We start from the raw sequence: 14,646 nt of genomic DNA, 5'->3' as shown, positions 1-14,646 counted from the left end.
CTTTTATCTGTGGCTTCTTGATGTGTGTGGGCTTTTATGTTCCTGCAGTATGAACAAAATAAATCAAACTGAAATAAATGGCTCAATTAATTGCGCTGAGACTTCTCTAAAAAAACTTGTTGTAGGACTCATCTGAAACATGTGGAAGTTCAGTGTTTGGAAGAAAGAATTTGGGAGAAGTCAGAGAGAAAATAGCTCAGAGCACGCTTGCTTGTGCAGCCCCCGCAGTGAAGTTGTGAAGTTCTTTGCATTGCTGCACGAGCTTTCTGGCATTTGGTGGAGCAAACAGAGCATCGCCAGCTCCATCTTAGGTCCCTCATATTCCTCTTCCACTTTTGGAATCTTCCTTGGAGGTTGTGGGTATTTGTTTTAAATTGCTCAGCCATGAAGCCCTGCAAAATCTCCTCTTTCTGTTGTAGGCAAATATTTGCTTACCAGCAGCTTTTTCTTCCAGGTGCAACCAACTCTCTGTGCTTCATGGCAGAAAAACAGAAGCTATCTTTTTTTTTATTGAACTGACCTATGTTACGTTGGTCTGCGTTCACATGACAGTGACCCTGCATTACAAGAGCTGTACCCATATGCACCCCACCCATATGGGACCTTATCCATATGCAGGCAGCATGGCTTTCTGCAGGGAGGGGGGAAAAGTCAGCTAATTCCATAACACTGAGCCTGTCTTGATCTCAGGTTTGTTCTGCAGGAATGCTAGTTAAACTTAATGGACTGTCACTCTAAAAGTGTAGTAACTAGGGCAAGTTCACAACAGTGGAATGAACTCAGCAATAGCTTATTTTAAATAGGGTTGTCCAATTAGCTAAATTTGAAGCTGAAATTGAAATGTCATATAAACCAAATGTGGGTTGAGTGAAACCTTCTGTATTCAGGCGTTTTTTTAACCTTTTCTAAATTGAAAGAGAACCTTTAGCTTGCTTCCCCACTTTTGGTTTCAAGTTATGCACCATATTCAAAGAACGGAAATTTTTTCAGTTCTGAAACTGGTACATATCATAAAAATATTTTTCCAAGTAAGCTATTTATTGGAAAAAATTGCACAGCTCTTAGTGCTAGTGCTCAGAGTCTTTGTTTTTTTGTAAACCTTGATTTCTTTTCTGCAGACACCGCCTGGAAGAAGGGCAGGCCAGCAGCTGGACGCGCCGCCTCAAGGTTTTTCTTTGCTGCACACGGACAAAGGACTCTCAGTCGGTAGGTACCAAGAAGTTCCTGGCAGAGAGCAAGCTCTGTGTGTGGCCAGTGATACGTAGGACTCAGCAGAGCGGAGCAGTGTGGGATTCCTGCTATCAAACTGGACATGCCTCATTTCGCTTGTGAGCGTTACGAGATGCAGAGCCTCGAGGAGTCCAGTGAGCATTGACAGCAGTGCTTGCAAGGACTGACATTGTCCTCCAAGAAGCAGCAAGCTGAGCCACCCCTCAGAATTCACTTTTTGCTCTATACTGGTTCCTTTTCCTTCCTTTCAGCGTCAATAGAGCAAATTGAAGCCTGCATTTCTGCAGGAGCTTACCTAAGTATCCTATGCAGAAATAGACTCATAGAATCATAGAATGGCCTGGGTTGAAAAGGACCACAATGACCATCTAGTTCCAACCCCCTGCTATGTGCAGGGTCGCCAACCAGGCTGCCCAGAGCCACATCCAGCCTGGCCTTGAATGCCTGCAGGGATGGGGCATCCACAGCCTCCTTGGGCAACCTGTTCCAGTGCCTCACCACCCTCTGAAGAAGCTGATATTCTCTTTAGATGCAGATGTAACATCGCTGGGAAGGACAGTTGTCTCTTTTAAAACAGCCATTCTTAGCCTTCTGGTTTAAATATTATGGACTTCTCTCTGAGACAGATAATAGCACTAAAGAGTGGTGTAGTCAGCTTCAAGCTTGCCTCCAGAAGCTGCTCTTTACTTTGCTATTACAGCAAACCAACTAATTTTAAGTGATGATACTAGTGGGAAAAAATATATTTTTCACCAATTTAGGTTCACCATTTAACAGCACTTTGTGTGATCAGCTTTAGTTTTCCTTTACTTAGCCAGTTTATCCTATTAGTTTGAGTCAGTCTTATGCCTGAGAAGGAGAGAGACTTTGAAAATGGAAAAATATAAACCTGCCAGAATCAGCAACAAGAATACTCCTGGGTACTGACAGGCTCTATTTGAGATGCTAGCAGAGCCTGCTGTTGAGTCTGTGGATTCAGATGAAGATTGAAACTTTGAAGTTTTCATGTGCTACAGTTGGGATTGTTCCTTTGCAGAAACAGTGCAGGGTAAGGAGTTGATTTCACTTCCCAAAAGATAGCAGCCCATTCATTCCTATTGAAAGTGGTGGGAGCAGGTTTTCATGTTCGAGTGATATTCAGCAGGAGTCCTAATAACCTGGTAGAGGTGAACATTGAGGTGGAGGATTGTGCTGACAGCACTAATATTTAAGTTGCTCAGAATTATGAGTAATTGAGAACTCCTTAAGGACCAAGCAGAACCGGGGAGCTGTTACCAATGAGAGACGAAAGTCATAATAGCAAAGGATGAAGCAGTGCATGCACATCTGAAGAAACAATTTAAATTACTTGCATACACTGATGGGCTGTGAATTAGTTACAACCTCTCAGGAAAAGAGCTAGGAGTTATCAAGGACACCTCAACAAAGACATCAGTGCAGAGCAGTGGCCAAAAAAAACCTTCAGAAAAACATGGAAGGACGTAGAAAGTGACAGAAAACATCAAGGGACTGACTGCATCAGTGATCTCCTCACTAAATATAGTTTGGTCTGCTGAAAGGTGCAGGAGAAAAAGGAGCATATTGGAGGGGCTATGAACTTGTATAGGAAGAGAAATGAGTCTGGGATTTTAACCATAGCTCTTCTGCAGAAATCCAGCCATGTGTTGTGGCGCTCCCCGCTGCATGCTGGATGAAGTGCAGCCCCAAGCTGCTGGCCTGCTCTGGAGGCACAGCCCAGTCATGCCAACTTTCACAGATCGTTTTCTAGAGCTGCTTAGGAAAATCCATCTGGAAAATGGCAACGAGATGAGCTGTGTGCTGTGGCAGCTCAAACAGCAGCATTTCCTTGGAGGCTGCGTTCTGCCCATCAGCAGAAGTACTTTGGGGTGCACTGGCTTTGTTTGCACCTGGCTGCCCCATCACGTCACTCGGCCAGATCCCAGAGCTCTGAGAGGCATCGAGTGCCTTGGTTCCCAAACAGCAGTATTCAGGAATGCTGTTGAGGAACAGCAGTATTCAGGAAGGCAAAATATTTCACCTCGTGTCAACATTGTTTTTTTTTCCCAAGCAGAAAAATGAAAAATTCTGTAGTGACTGTTGGATTCTACTTCTTTCCCTAGTTCAGGATAAAAGCGGATACCAGAATCTTCAAATTCCTTGTGCTGTTGAATTTCCACTTTACATTCAGCTTGAGTGATTTCCAGGCTCTTTTCTTTGAAGAAACAAGCTCTGACTTTGTGTGTCCTGGCATGACAGTGTGTGGAATGAATGCGTATGTAATGGATCAGAAATGAATCCATCACTGCCTCTCCCAGGCTTCATGGGGAAAAAAATGTTCTAGCAGGGGATGATTGTCCTCTGGGCTGGAAAATAGAGTTCTGCAGAATGAATGTGGCACTGGAGCAAGAATCTGTTCCTATGAGTGGGGCAATGTCTGCAGCTCTAAGTCTCCGCTGGCTGCGCCAGCCCCAGAGCCTCCAGGGTTTGTAACAGAGACTGACTGCAGTCAATCTTGCAACATCCCATCAGGCCCACCAGCAGCAACTTTTCTTTCAGAACAAAGCATACACATTGAACTTTTGTTCTGGGCTTTTACTGTGGACAGAGTATTAGGAGGTGGTAGTGTTACTTTGGGTTAGCGTTGTTTGCCTTTTAATTTGAGGCCATTTGCATTTCTTGCATACTTGTAGGAAGGATTTATTGGGTCGGCACTTTGTGGACAGTGTGGTTGTAAAGTCAGAAAGGCTGATGGAAGTCCATTTGCTCTTCAGGTGCACAGCTGGCATGGAAACCTGTGCAGTGGACACCCGAAACCCCATTCTTGAGGATGATGTAATTTACTTTAGGCAAGCGAAAAATGATAAAAGGTAATCCTGCATTCCAGGAGTTTGTCAGAGAATAGAAGAATGTAGGTCATTTCCTGCAAGCCTGCTGGGGGAGAAGGAATTTGCTTTCTGATCTGTCAGAGAGATGGAGAGATTCTGCCCTGAACACCAGCCCAAGTGAACAGCCCAGGCTTTCTACAGATGGGACTGTAGTCGCATGGTGTTAGTGTTGAGTAAAGGTTATGAAAATATCACTAAAAATTCAGGATAAGACTGATAGATCTTGGTAGGAAAAGTTAACGATGGCAGCACTCAAAATACTGACCACTTGTGTGCTATAGCATTTGCTCAATCCCACTCTTTGTTGGTTCAGCCTCTGGGTCACCCCAGTCTTTGAGCTCTCTGTTCTGAGCAGTGGCCAAACACGTTGTCTCACAGTCCAGCCACTTCCAGCCTCTCAAAGCATTCTCACTTCAGGCCCTATGTGGGTTTTTTTTGGTTTTTTTTTTGGTGGTATGGAGACAAAAGGGACATCACATTTCTCCTCAGAGTCTGTGTCACTCTGCTTTAAAGCTTTAGATGACTTACTAAGGTCGTTTCCAATTCTCTCCCTTCTTCTGCAGTGTCTCCGTTTAGAGGATTGCTCACTTTCCCTGCTGGGAACTCTGTGTTCAGTAACTTGGAATAGATAAACTTAGTGGTCTTTTCCAACCTTAATGATTCTATGGTTTGATGACTTGGACCTGTGGTTTTCACAGGTTGTTCTTTTCAGGCTCTTTTGCTTGGGTGTGCTCCAAGACTAACTTAGAAAAGCTCTTTCAGGACCTGGAGCTCTGATGTGTAACACCTGCTTGTTGTACTTTAACTCTTAGAAATCGTGTAGTAAACAGCATAGTAGTGAGCAGTGAGTGATACAGAGGCTGCTCACTGACAGCTTGCAGAAGTCTCTTGCTTTCTCCATAATGTGTCCAGGGTGGTGAGGTCTGACTTAAGTATAGGAGAAATAGCTCCAGGACAGAGTTACAAAACTGAAGAGGCTGTTAAATAGGATATATTTGGTGCATTTTTCCTGAATATCCTTTGTTCATATGAAGTTGCTTTTGAGGAGAAAGGCTGACTGTGGGGTGATACTGGATTGGGATTTTTTTGGTTCTCAGCTTATTTCTTCTGTCTTATTTACATTGAAAACACTGTCCTTCCCTCCCTTTGTATATGCATTCCATGTCCTGGTGCTTAGGTGGTCAGCTTATCCACACAGCACACCACATAGTGCAAATACAGTCTCAGCTGTGACTGTGCATGTGACATTCATAGGATCATAGAATGGCCTGGGTTGAAAAGGGCCATAATGATCATCTAGTTTCCACGCCCCTGCTATGTGCAGGGTCACCAACCACCAGATCAGGCTGCCCACTTTGTACAATAAGAGGTATTAATAACGATTAGACCAGATGTAGTGTTCCCAGAAGGAATCTTGTGGATGTTTGGGGTTACAGAAATGGGGCCATTGCTGCCGTGTCGCATCAGCTCTTGCTCTGCCTCCTGTTTGAGGGTCCTCACACTCATACTCCTCTTCCTAAACCCTTTTCTCTGTGGATTTTGCAGGATGCCTACTCTGAAATCGCCTACCTTTTCGCTGAGTTCTTCCGAGACCTTGACATTGTCCCATCTGACATCATTGCAGGCCTGGTTCTTCTGCGCCAGCGGCAGCGGGCAAAGCGCAGTGCCGTGCTGGATGAGGTGGGTGGAAACTTGCTGCCTTTTCTAGTTAGCTGATGCATACAAATTTAAATCTTGACCCTAGACAGGCAACTGGAGGCAGTTTCTTTAAAGTTAATAGGAGGAGTAGAGAGAAGACTCCAGCATCTGGTCAAAACTGCAGAGGCAACCTGAGGGAAAAAAAAGCCCTGAATTCCCAAGCTGTTCTGCCATTGGGATTTGCAGATTCCTAATTGAACAGAAAAGTTGTGCTTATTTTCCTCAGAGGTGGGATTCAGACAGTGATGGGATGAGGTGGAAATCAGGACAGCAGAATTGCAACCAATTCAGGGGACTGGTCAAGATGTTTGCAAGCTGTCCTGCCCCAGGTTAACTAGTTCTTTGTTTCTCATGTATAGATTTTTTTGTCTTGGTGTCACAGAGAATATTTTCTTGTATTTGTGACTTACAGGCAAACAATGACATTTTAGCTTTTCTGTCTGGGATGCCAGTGACCAGGAACACAAAGTATCTGGATCTGAAAAATGCGGTAAGTCACTGGACTGTGATCTTGCAAACTCACGTGCTTCTTCATGTAGCCTGTTTTCTTTTTTCTCAGTGGTTTCTTTTCTGCTTTTCTGGAGTAATCAAAGAGATTTAAGAATGGTACAATCAAATAAAAATACTTGTTCTTCTGGAGGCTTTGTTGTCTTTGGATCACTTTTACAGCATTGTCTGTCTGTCCTCCACTTTGTGGGAAGTAGCATTTCCACTCTGATGCTGAAAAACTGTGAGATTTCTTACAAGTCAGAGGTATATGAGTTGAGTGCTGCAGCCAGGAATGTTGTGCAGAGCTCCATGCAATGGTATCACCAGCTGGGCTTCATCTTGGTGAGGGCAGGGAGCTGCCTGGAGTGAGATGGAGCCTTCTTCCCTGGGCTGCTTCTGTCAGCAGTTCTCAGGATGGAGACAGCTGCAGTCTGTTCTATGTAAATTAAGCTTGGCTTTTCTTTTGGTATGCTGCTGTTGCAGCCCTTCACTGGGCAAGCTATATTCACCCCTCTTGATCAGATGATATTCTTGCAAGAGAGGAAAGACTGACCCAATCCCAGCACCTCTGATTAAGCAATTCTGTGGTTAACCTGCTTGCAGCTGTGCTGTACTGCTCTGCATCTAATGCTAACTTCCTGCTTGTGTTCAGGCTATCTCTTTCTGCATAAGTATATGGGGAGAGAGGTCTGCATGGCATATAGAAAACAGCCCTGGGGCGTTTGGCCCCAGCCTGGCTTTTATGGTCCTCTCTGTGCATCTTCCTTATGGCTTGTGCCCATTTGGAAGCAGTGTCTTTAGAGAGCTCATCTTCTTGGTACTTGATACTAGTTTCTCCCTGCCCAGTTAGGGGGTGGATGGGGCAAAATACACAGAGTGTATTTTTCTTTGCAGCAGAGTGTTTGTTACGTAGGGAAGAATGCCTGTAGAACTAACTTCAAGCTTTGTTAAGCATCTAGTAAGGCCTCTCTAATCACATAAATGGGCACGGTCATACTGGGTGGGGAGGGAAGGAGAGGATCTTACAGAGCATAATCAGAGTGCTCTCCTGCAGTCACCTGGAAATGCTGACAGTGTTCGCTGTCCTGGTGCTGGTAGAGAGAATGCTGATGTTCAGGGAGAAGGGTGCAGTCTCTAACTACAATAGAAAAAGGGAAACAGGATGAAATTGACATATGAAGAGAATAAGGCCTTTAGTGAGTCTCTTGTCTCTTTCAGCAAGAGATGCAGCGATACAAAGAGGTGTGTTACTACATGCTGTTTGCCCTGGCTGCCTATGGCTGGCCCATATACCTGATGAGGAAGCCCACATGTGGACTCTGTCACCTGGCCAGATCCTGCTCGTGAGTGGCCGTCCTGCCTATCGCTCTGCCTTCTTTCCTTCCCTCTTCCTTTCTGTTTTTCCCTGATTTAGAATCCTTTCTTCAATCAGTTTGCTTTCTCCGTCACTTTTCAGTTACTACTTACTTTTTTCCTCTTCTGCTTTTTTTTCTTCTCTTACACTTTCCATCTCTCGGTAACTTCATTCTCACATCTTTCTCTTCATTCTTTCTTACAGTTACTTATCTGCTTACCCTGTTAAATAAACCACTGTCATATTCTGTCCTCTCTGGTGCACTAAGGATCATGCCAGTCCTTTGTAGTTTGGATAACCAGTGGAGAGAACTCATCTGGCACAAGAGTGCTTTCACACTGAGTCAAAATAGCTGTCTCAGAATGCAGAAATCAGACTTATCAGCAAGCCCAGTTAGGCAGAGAATTGACATTTGGGTCTTTATTAAAGCATCGACAAGACTTGGCCAGAGTTTGTGCTGCGTTCTCTCTGACTAATTGTTTTTTGATTGCCATGCTGTATACTGCTCACTTCAAGGCAGCAACGCTGTAGTTCAGTTCAGGCTTGCATGTTAAATGTTAGCTTTTTAGCTTCTATAATGCTGTCATTGGATTATCTTCAGAGTTTAACTTTCTGCCCTTAAAGAAGTAAATTTCTTCTCCAAACTTGTTAGGAGGAATATCCTTCTGAGTCACTTTAATCTTTGAAGTGTCTCATAAGGAAAAGAAAGGAAGAAAGAATTTGTGCTTGCACTGTGGTTCTGGGATGATTCTAGACCTGCTTTGCTACTTGTTATAAGTAGATCTAATAAATGCTAGTTGCTTGTTTGTTGAAGCGGTGTAGGATTGTATATAGCATCCCCTGAGGAGAGATCCCTTGGAGACTGGCTGCACTGTAGCTCTCTCTGGTGCTCAGAAGGAAAACTACATCTGATCCCCGTGCCGCTTTTGATGTGGAAATATGAATTGTGTGCTGTTTTGTGCAAGAGCTGCAGCAAATGAGGGAAATCACTGCTGTCAGGATGACACAAGTGTGGCTTGCAGGTTTTCTCTTTCTTTCTCTCACCTCACCTCCAGGCATCCCACTTTAAAAACTGTCTCTTCTGTGTTCCTCTTCTTTCCTCAAGGCTATAATTTTTTTCTTCTGCAGGTGTTGCTGTCTCTGTCCTTCACGTCCTCGCTATGCACCCAGTGTCACCATTGAAGAGGATAATTGCTGTGGCTGCAATGCCATTGCCATCCGGCGCCACTTCTTGGATGAGAACATGACCTCGGTGGACATTGTTTACACTTCTTGCCACGATGCGGTACGCAAAGTCTGCAGCCCCCTTCCTATTTGAGGCATGCTCCCAAGGCCCCTCCTAGTGGGGCTCACATGCTTCCAGCTGTAGTGGTACAACAGAGGAAAACTTGAGGTTTTTTCCGACCCTAGACTTTCTCTCTGCCAAGAATTTCTGTCCCTTGGACAGAAATATTTGCCTCCCATCAGAGGCAAATGTTAAGCTGCTGTGCTTTCCCTGAGCAGGAGAATATGTGAAGGAGAATATCTCGTCTGAGTGTTACAGCAGTGCATCTCTTCTAGGTTTATGAAACTCCTTTTTACGTGGCTGTGGACCATGAGAAGAAGAAGGTGGTCATTAGTATCCGAGGAACTCTGTCTCCAAAAGTAAGTACATTGTGCAGTGGCCTCGCACACCCTTGGTCACCCTAGCAAACTTTTAGGATAGCCTGAGATTTTCCTGGCTTGCTGTTGGTGTTTGATTTATCTGAAGCACAGTGACTCCTTTCTTCAGGATGCCCTGACTGACCTGACTGGGGATGCAGAGCGCCTTCCAGTTGAGGGTCACCATGGAACGTGGCTGGGACATAAGGTATGTAAAGAAACATGTATTGTTTTGAGGTTTTGACTTTTAGTTATAGACAAAACAGCAACAAAAAAGCAGCCTAAACTGCTTGAGTTGTTAAGAGTGTTTTATGACTGCAGTGAAATGGCTATGAGATGTAAAAAACAAATAAGTCCTGAAATCCTAACAGTTAAAATCAGTCTAGGAAAAAAAAAAAAAAGAAAATTACAGCATGCAATTAGTAAAAAGCAAGCTGCAAAAAGAATCTGTGGGGACCTAGAACAAAATTGTGAGTGTCATTGAAATTACTTTTTCTTCCAGTGAATGACCTTTTCAGAATTTGCAATCAAACCCTGACAGTGTCTTTAAAATTCTGTTGCAATGGGATATTCATTGAACCTCGTAACCAGACATTGGCAGGGCTTGCATCTGTGTAATTAGACTGATGCCATGTGTCTGTGTTAGTGAGCAGGACTGGACTGACTAAACCAATTTAGCATAGAGCTTACCTTTGCCCCAGTCCAGCAAAATAATGGCACGCATGCTGAGTTTTAAGATTAGCAGGAGTTTGGCAGCCTCTCAAGGTGTAATGCCAGACTGGGAAAGGCAAATCCAAACTGGTGATGGTGTTTGTTGAAAGGACTGTGGTAGCTGCTGGGAAATGCTGCTGCTCAGGGAGACGAAATGCTGTGGGTGATCTGGTCAGGGTCCCTTCAGGGCAGGACATTGAGCTCATAACTCCTGAGAGCTCCTGCTTTGTTCACAGTGTCCTTCCAGATTGCCTGCTTGCTGCTCTTTGATGCTGTGCTTTATCAAGTGAGGTATTAGAAGCTGATAGCTGCGTCTTCAGATGCTCAGCTGGGTATGGGCCTCAAAAAAGAGCAGTTACCTAAAAGTGCTGTTGGGACAGCAAGGATTTTATTTCAGACTCTCAGAATGGGGCTTTTTGAAACCAGTACTTTGTACTTCTTCTTTCGCAAATGAGTATTTCTTTCATTTCCCCCAAATGGGAAAGTGAATCAGTGTAGTGGTTACACAAGGCGTTGTATAGAAACAGAGATAAATGAGGAAGTGATGTGTCACTTGGTTAATATTGAGGTATCTGAGTCTTTACTTCTCATCTAACATTTCTGAAGTGTTATGTCTGCTGTCAAAGATAATGTCACTTGGTTTTGTGCTCCTTCATCTGATTCAAAATGCCTTTGCAGAACCATTGTGATAAGCAGTTCGTATAAACCAAAGGGAAGTAAGGGGCATTTGTTCTATTTCAAATCTGCAGAAAAGCTACTAATAGATACCTATAGGAGTTGGATTCTTCTCTTGATCTTTTTCTGTGGAAATATTAATGTGCCAGTAACTTATATGAGAAACATTATCAGATCATTCCCTGTATTTTGCATTGGATTTTTATTTGCCTTTTGCATTATGTCTTTTTCTGTTGTTACAAGTGCAGAAATACTGCTTTATCTTAAATTATTATAAATATTAATCTTCAGACAATAATGCACTGTTGATTCCTGAGGGAAGCTAACAGAGATAATAGAATTTTGAGATGCAGGTCCTGATGCATTTTTAATGTCTGCAAGTCAACTTTAATACAAAAGCAGATGAAGTACCTTGCTAACACATTTAATTTGTAGAAAAGCACTGGGCTGTTTGGGAGCTTCCTGTTAGTTGCTTGGCTTCTGTTCTTTTCCTTGCTGATGCTACACACCCAGCAGGCTGGGATGCCCTGTTATCTCCACCACAAGCCATGCTGCTTCACGTGGTGCCTATCAGACATCTGAGAAATGAAAACTCTTAATGTTTGCATGAGCCTTCCTGTTGCTCCACTGGGACCACAGCTGGAAGTGTTTGATTGTCTGGGTTGCTGTACATGCCACAGCTGATGTTTGTGAGGTTTCTGAGCTATTTTGGGTCAGCTGTAGGTAAGGTTTGTGGGTTGGTGTGCTGAAAAAAAAAGGAAAATAGGAGATTGTCGCAGCTTGGAGGGGAGATTAACCACAGCAAAATCTTCAGTGCTTGAGGTAAAATACAATGATTTTTATAATGGACTTCATTTAAAAATAACTGTAAGTAGGGGGCATGAATCCATTCTGAATTCTGCAGAGGACAAAACTCCACAGGTGATGATTTTATGGAGGTTTGGTCACTGGTCTTCAGCCAGCCAAAATGACAGTGAATAGCTGTGCAGGAGGAAGCCCTGAATGCTCAGCTGTGCCAACAGCTCTCACCTGATGTCACAGCAGTCAGCAACAGCCAGAACTTTCTTTTCTACCACAGATACCTTCTTCAGTGGGTTTTCCCATATTGCGGAGCAGTTTCTTGCCTTCAGGCTGCAAAGCAATACAGAATATTTCTGCCTCGCTTTTCCAAGATGTTTGGTTCATTTAGTTATTTACATGTGGGGTTTGAAAGTTAAGCCCAGATCATTTTATTCCTATAAAACTCATGAAGCCTAAATATGACTCTGTGGGGACAAGCCTCATTCTATAATAATGGACATCACTGTCTATAATAGAACATGCAGTAATCATTGAAAATACTGACTCCTAACTATGGAGGTAGATATGCTTTTTAAAAACAGGATCCTAAATTCATGTTAGAAATTTATATAAGCCACCTGCCATTCACTCCTCATTAGAGTCAGAAATGGAGACTTTTTTGAATGCAGCTGAAGCTGGCTAGCTGCTGGGAGCTGAACACAGGCCTGAAATACCATGACATCTGCTTGTTTGATAATGACAGTGACGTTATAAGTTCAGCAGAATCACCTGTGTTCCTTTTCTTCAGTGGGCAGATTGGTGTTTGATATCAAGGGCTTTGAAAATTCCCCATTTCTTTGCTTTCTGAAGGAGACCATACATTCCTTTCTGCCTTTGTGATTAAACAGTGCTTAATAAAATTCACTTTGTACTTAAACTGTTTGCAGGTAGGGGTGTGATGGAAAATACAAGAGGAGATGATCTTCTCTGGTTTTTGGCCCAGACAGTGCAAATTATTTGAGGGCTGCAATCACCAAATTAGAATTAGCAATATCTCTGTATTTATGTTTACCCTGAGCTACATCACCATTTTTAGCCTTTGCAGTTCAGGCTTGTTCACCTCTGAATATTAACTGTAATAAAGGCATAACCAAGAATTTATGCAACAGACCAAACTGCATCTCTCTTACACAGAGTGAGACAAACCCTGAGTGTAGCCATCGGCTGGGAGAGTGGATAGATGGTTAGAACCAGACCATCCATTTGTTTCCCATCTCCCAGCATTCCTTAGCTTCTAGGGAATAAAAACCTTTAAAATATAAAATTCCATTAACGTCCTCAGACAGCTGAATTCACTTAATAGTTGCTGACACCTCCAGTCATCAGCAGCTTTCCCACACAGATAGAACTGCCACTTTTTCCCTGCCTTGGTGTTTGTGCTGTCTCTCTGTGAACCTTTTTGGCTAGCTTTCCTTTGCAGATTTAAATGCAAGAGTGCAGCTCTGGGGTTAAGATACTGACATGCAGAAAATCAAAGTTCACTTCTGCTGCTCCACTGTACTGCACACTGTAGGTCTCAGTGTGGGCTGACCCACAAGACACACAGCCTTGCATTTGAGTTAGTGGTGTGGTTTGTTTCTTTCTCAGGCTTTAAGCCATGAGCCCAAGAATTGGATCGATGCGTGCTGTCAGAACTTAAGAGCTGTCATTACTCCTAAGTACTTTGTGGCTCTGGTGAGCCAAAACATGTGCCTCATGAGGCAGAGGCAGCATTCTTCCTCAGCCCTGACACATGCTGTGCACTACTCAGCACCGAGGGCAGTTTGCTGCCTCCTCCAGCAGTACTGATATGCAGCTGTTCATACTGTTCTCTTTTTGTTTGCACTCAGGGAATGGTGCTATCTGCTGAGTACATCAAGAAGAAACTGGAGCAAGAGATGGTGCTTTCTCAAGCCTTTGGACGAGACTTGGTGAGCATTAGCTTTATTTTGTCACCACGGGCTGTACAGAAGTTGAGATTTCCTTCTATTGTACTGATTTCTCAAATCTCAATTCCTATCTCTCTGGCTTGCCAGACAGACCTCTCATTACTTACCCCTTTTTATTTTTTATTTTGAGGCCTTCTTCCCAAGAGTACTGAGGAGCTCCTGATATTTTTTTCTCAGACAGGAAGTCCCATTTGGTGGCCATGCAGGACAGGGAACATTAAAAACAAATCAAGAGGAACTAAAATCCCATCTCTATGGAGATCTTCTGTGGAGACAGCAGTGGGATGTCATGCTGCCTGTCTGTATGCACACATTTCCTTTAGCTCTCTATCAGAAGAGGACTCGAGAGAGGTGTTAAGAAGATGCTTACCTTAGCTTATATGTCAGTTATAGCACTGTCAACCTCCTCGCAGAGGACATTTTCTGCACTGCCTGATTCCCTGCTGCCAGACAGCTGTCCTCTTCTCATGCCCATATTGTGCCTTGGCCTGAGCAGGCCCATGGGAAATTAGTGGTAGTGAAAAAGAGAAGAAGAGTGAAAGGCTTGATGCTTCCGTGGAACTGGTGCCATAGCAGTTAGCGCTGAAGTGTCTGCCTTGTGATGTTGGTAGGTGTAAATAGGAGGTACAGAGGCATTGATCTTCTTTATATGGTGCTTTATTCCTCTCTGCCTAGAAAATGAAAATTGGATTTGTTCAGTGAGGTGTTACTCACAAGGGTGTTTTCTTCTGTCCTTGCTATCTGATGGGAAAGGCTATGGTAGCTGAGTACTTAGTCTAGCTTCTGTGTGTGATGCTAGGCATCCTGTTTGGTTTTGTTCAAAGCTGGCTTGATGTATGGTGGATCTAATTTCTATGTAATGTAATGTAGTGTAACTAGCTAGGCCTAACTCACACGGGTGGAGAGAGAACTTGAATAATGAGATGGAACTGTTGCCTTGTGGTTAGGAAATGAAGTGCTGGCTGAAGCTGAACTTTGAGATACATATGGAAAAGTGAGAGAGCATAAATGCCATTCTAGGTCCTACCAAGAGTTCATCTAGCCCAGCACATTTTCTGACAACTGCCAGCAACAGATTTCAGGTAAAAAATGCAACAAGTGGGATTCACCTGACAGGCTAGCAGACATGGTGCTGACTTAGGTGTGCTGTTCGTAAGTAAAATGACACAAAGATAGATCTTTCATTCCTGTGGCT

At 43.6% G+C, this 14,646-nt stretch overlaps 1 protein-coding gene across 11 annotated transcripts in view; it reads left to right on the top strand.

The window, feature by feature from the left end:
- Window positions 1–14,646, top strand: part of DAGLA (diacylglycerol lipase alpha) — a 63,543-nt gene that overhangs the window by 30,712 nt on the left and 18,185 nt on the right. For all 11 annotated transcript variants that reach the window (XR_016466646.1, XM_090140319.1, XM_090140318.1 and 8 more), the window contains 8 exons: window positions 1,119–1,206; window positions 5,661–5,795; window positions 6,226–6,303; window positions 7,521–7,645; window positions 8,785–8,941; window positions 9,217–9,300; window positions 9,428–9,505; window positions 13,353–13,433. Coding sequence is in view for 10 of the 11 variants with exons in the window: in XM_090140319.1 (XP_089996445.1) it covers window positions 1,119–1,206; window positions 5,661–5,795; window positions 6,226–6,303; window positions 7,521–7,645; window positions 8,785–8,941; window positions 9,217–9,300; window positions 9,428–9,505; window positions 13,353–13,433 (826 nt within the window). In the remaining variant the exon portion in view is untranslated. The remainder of the gene's footprint in view (window positions 1–1,118; window positions 1,207–5,660; window positions 5,796–6,225; window positions 6,304–7,520; window positions 7,646–8,784; window positions 8,942–9,216; window positions 9,301–9,427; window positions 9,506–13,352; window positions 13,434–14,646) is intronic.

Source organism: Phasianus colchicus, chromosome 5 (assembly GCF_987193195.1).
Source record: "Phasianus colchicus chromosome 5, bPhaCol1.hap1.1, whole genome shotgun sequence".
In the NCBI taxonomy this organism is placed as follows: domain Eukaryota; kingdom Metazoa; phylum Chordata; class Aves; order Galliformes; family Phasianidae; genus Phasianus; species Phasianus colchicus.
Note: the sequence above shows the minus strand (reverse complement) of the source record. Positions and strands in the feature narration are given on the sequence as shown.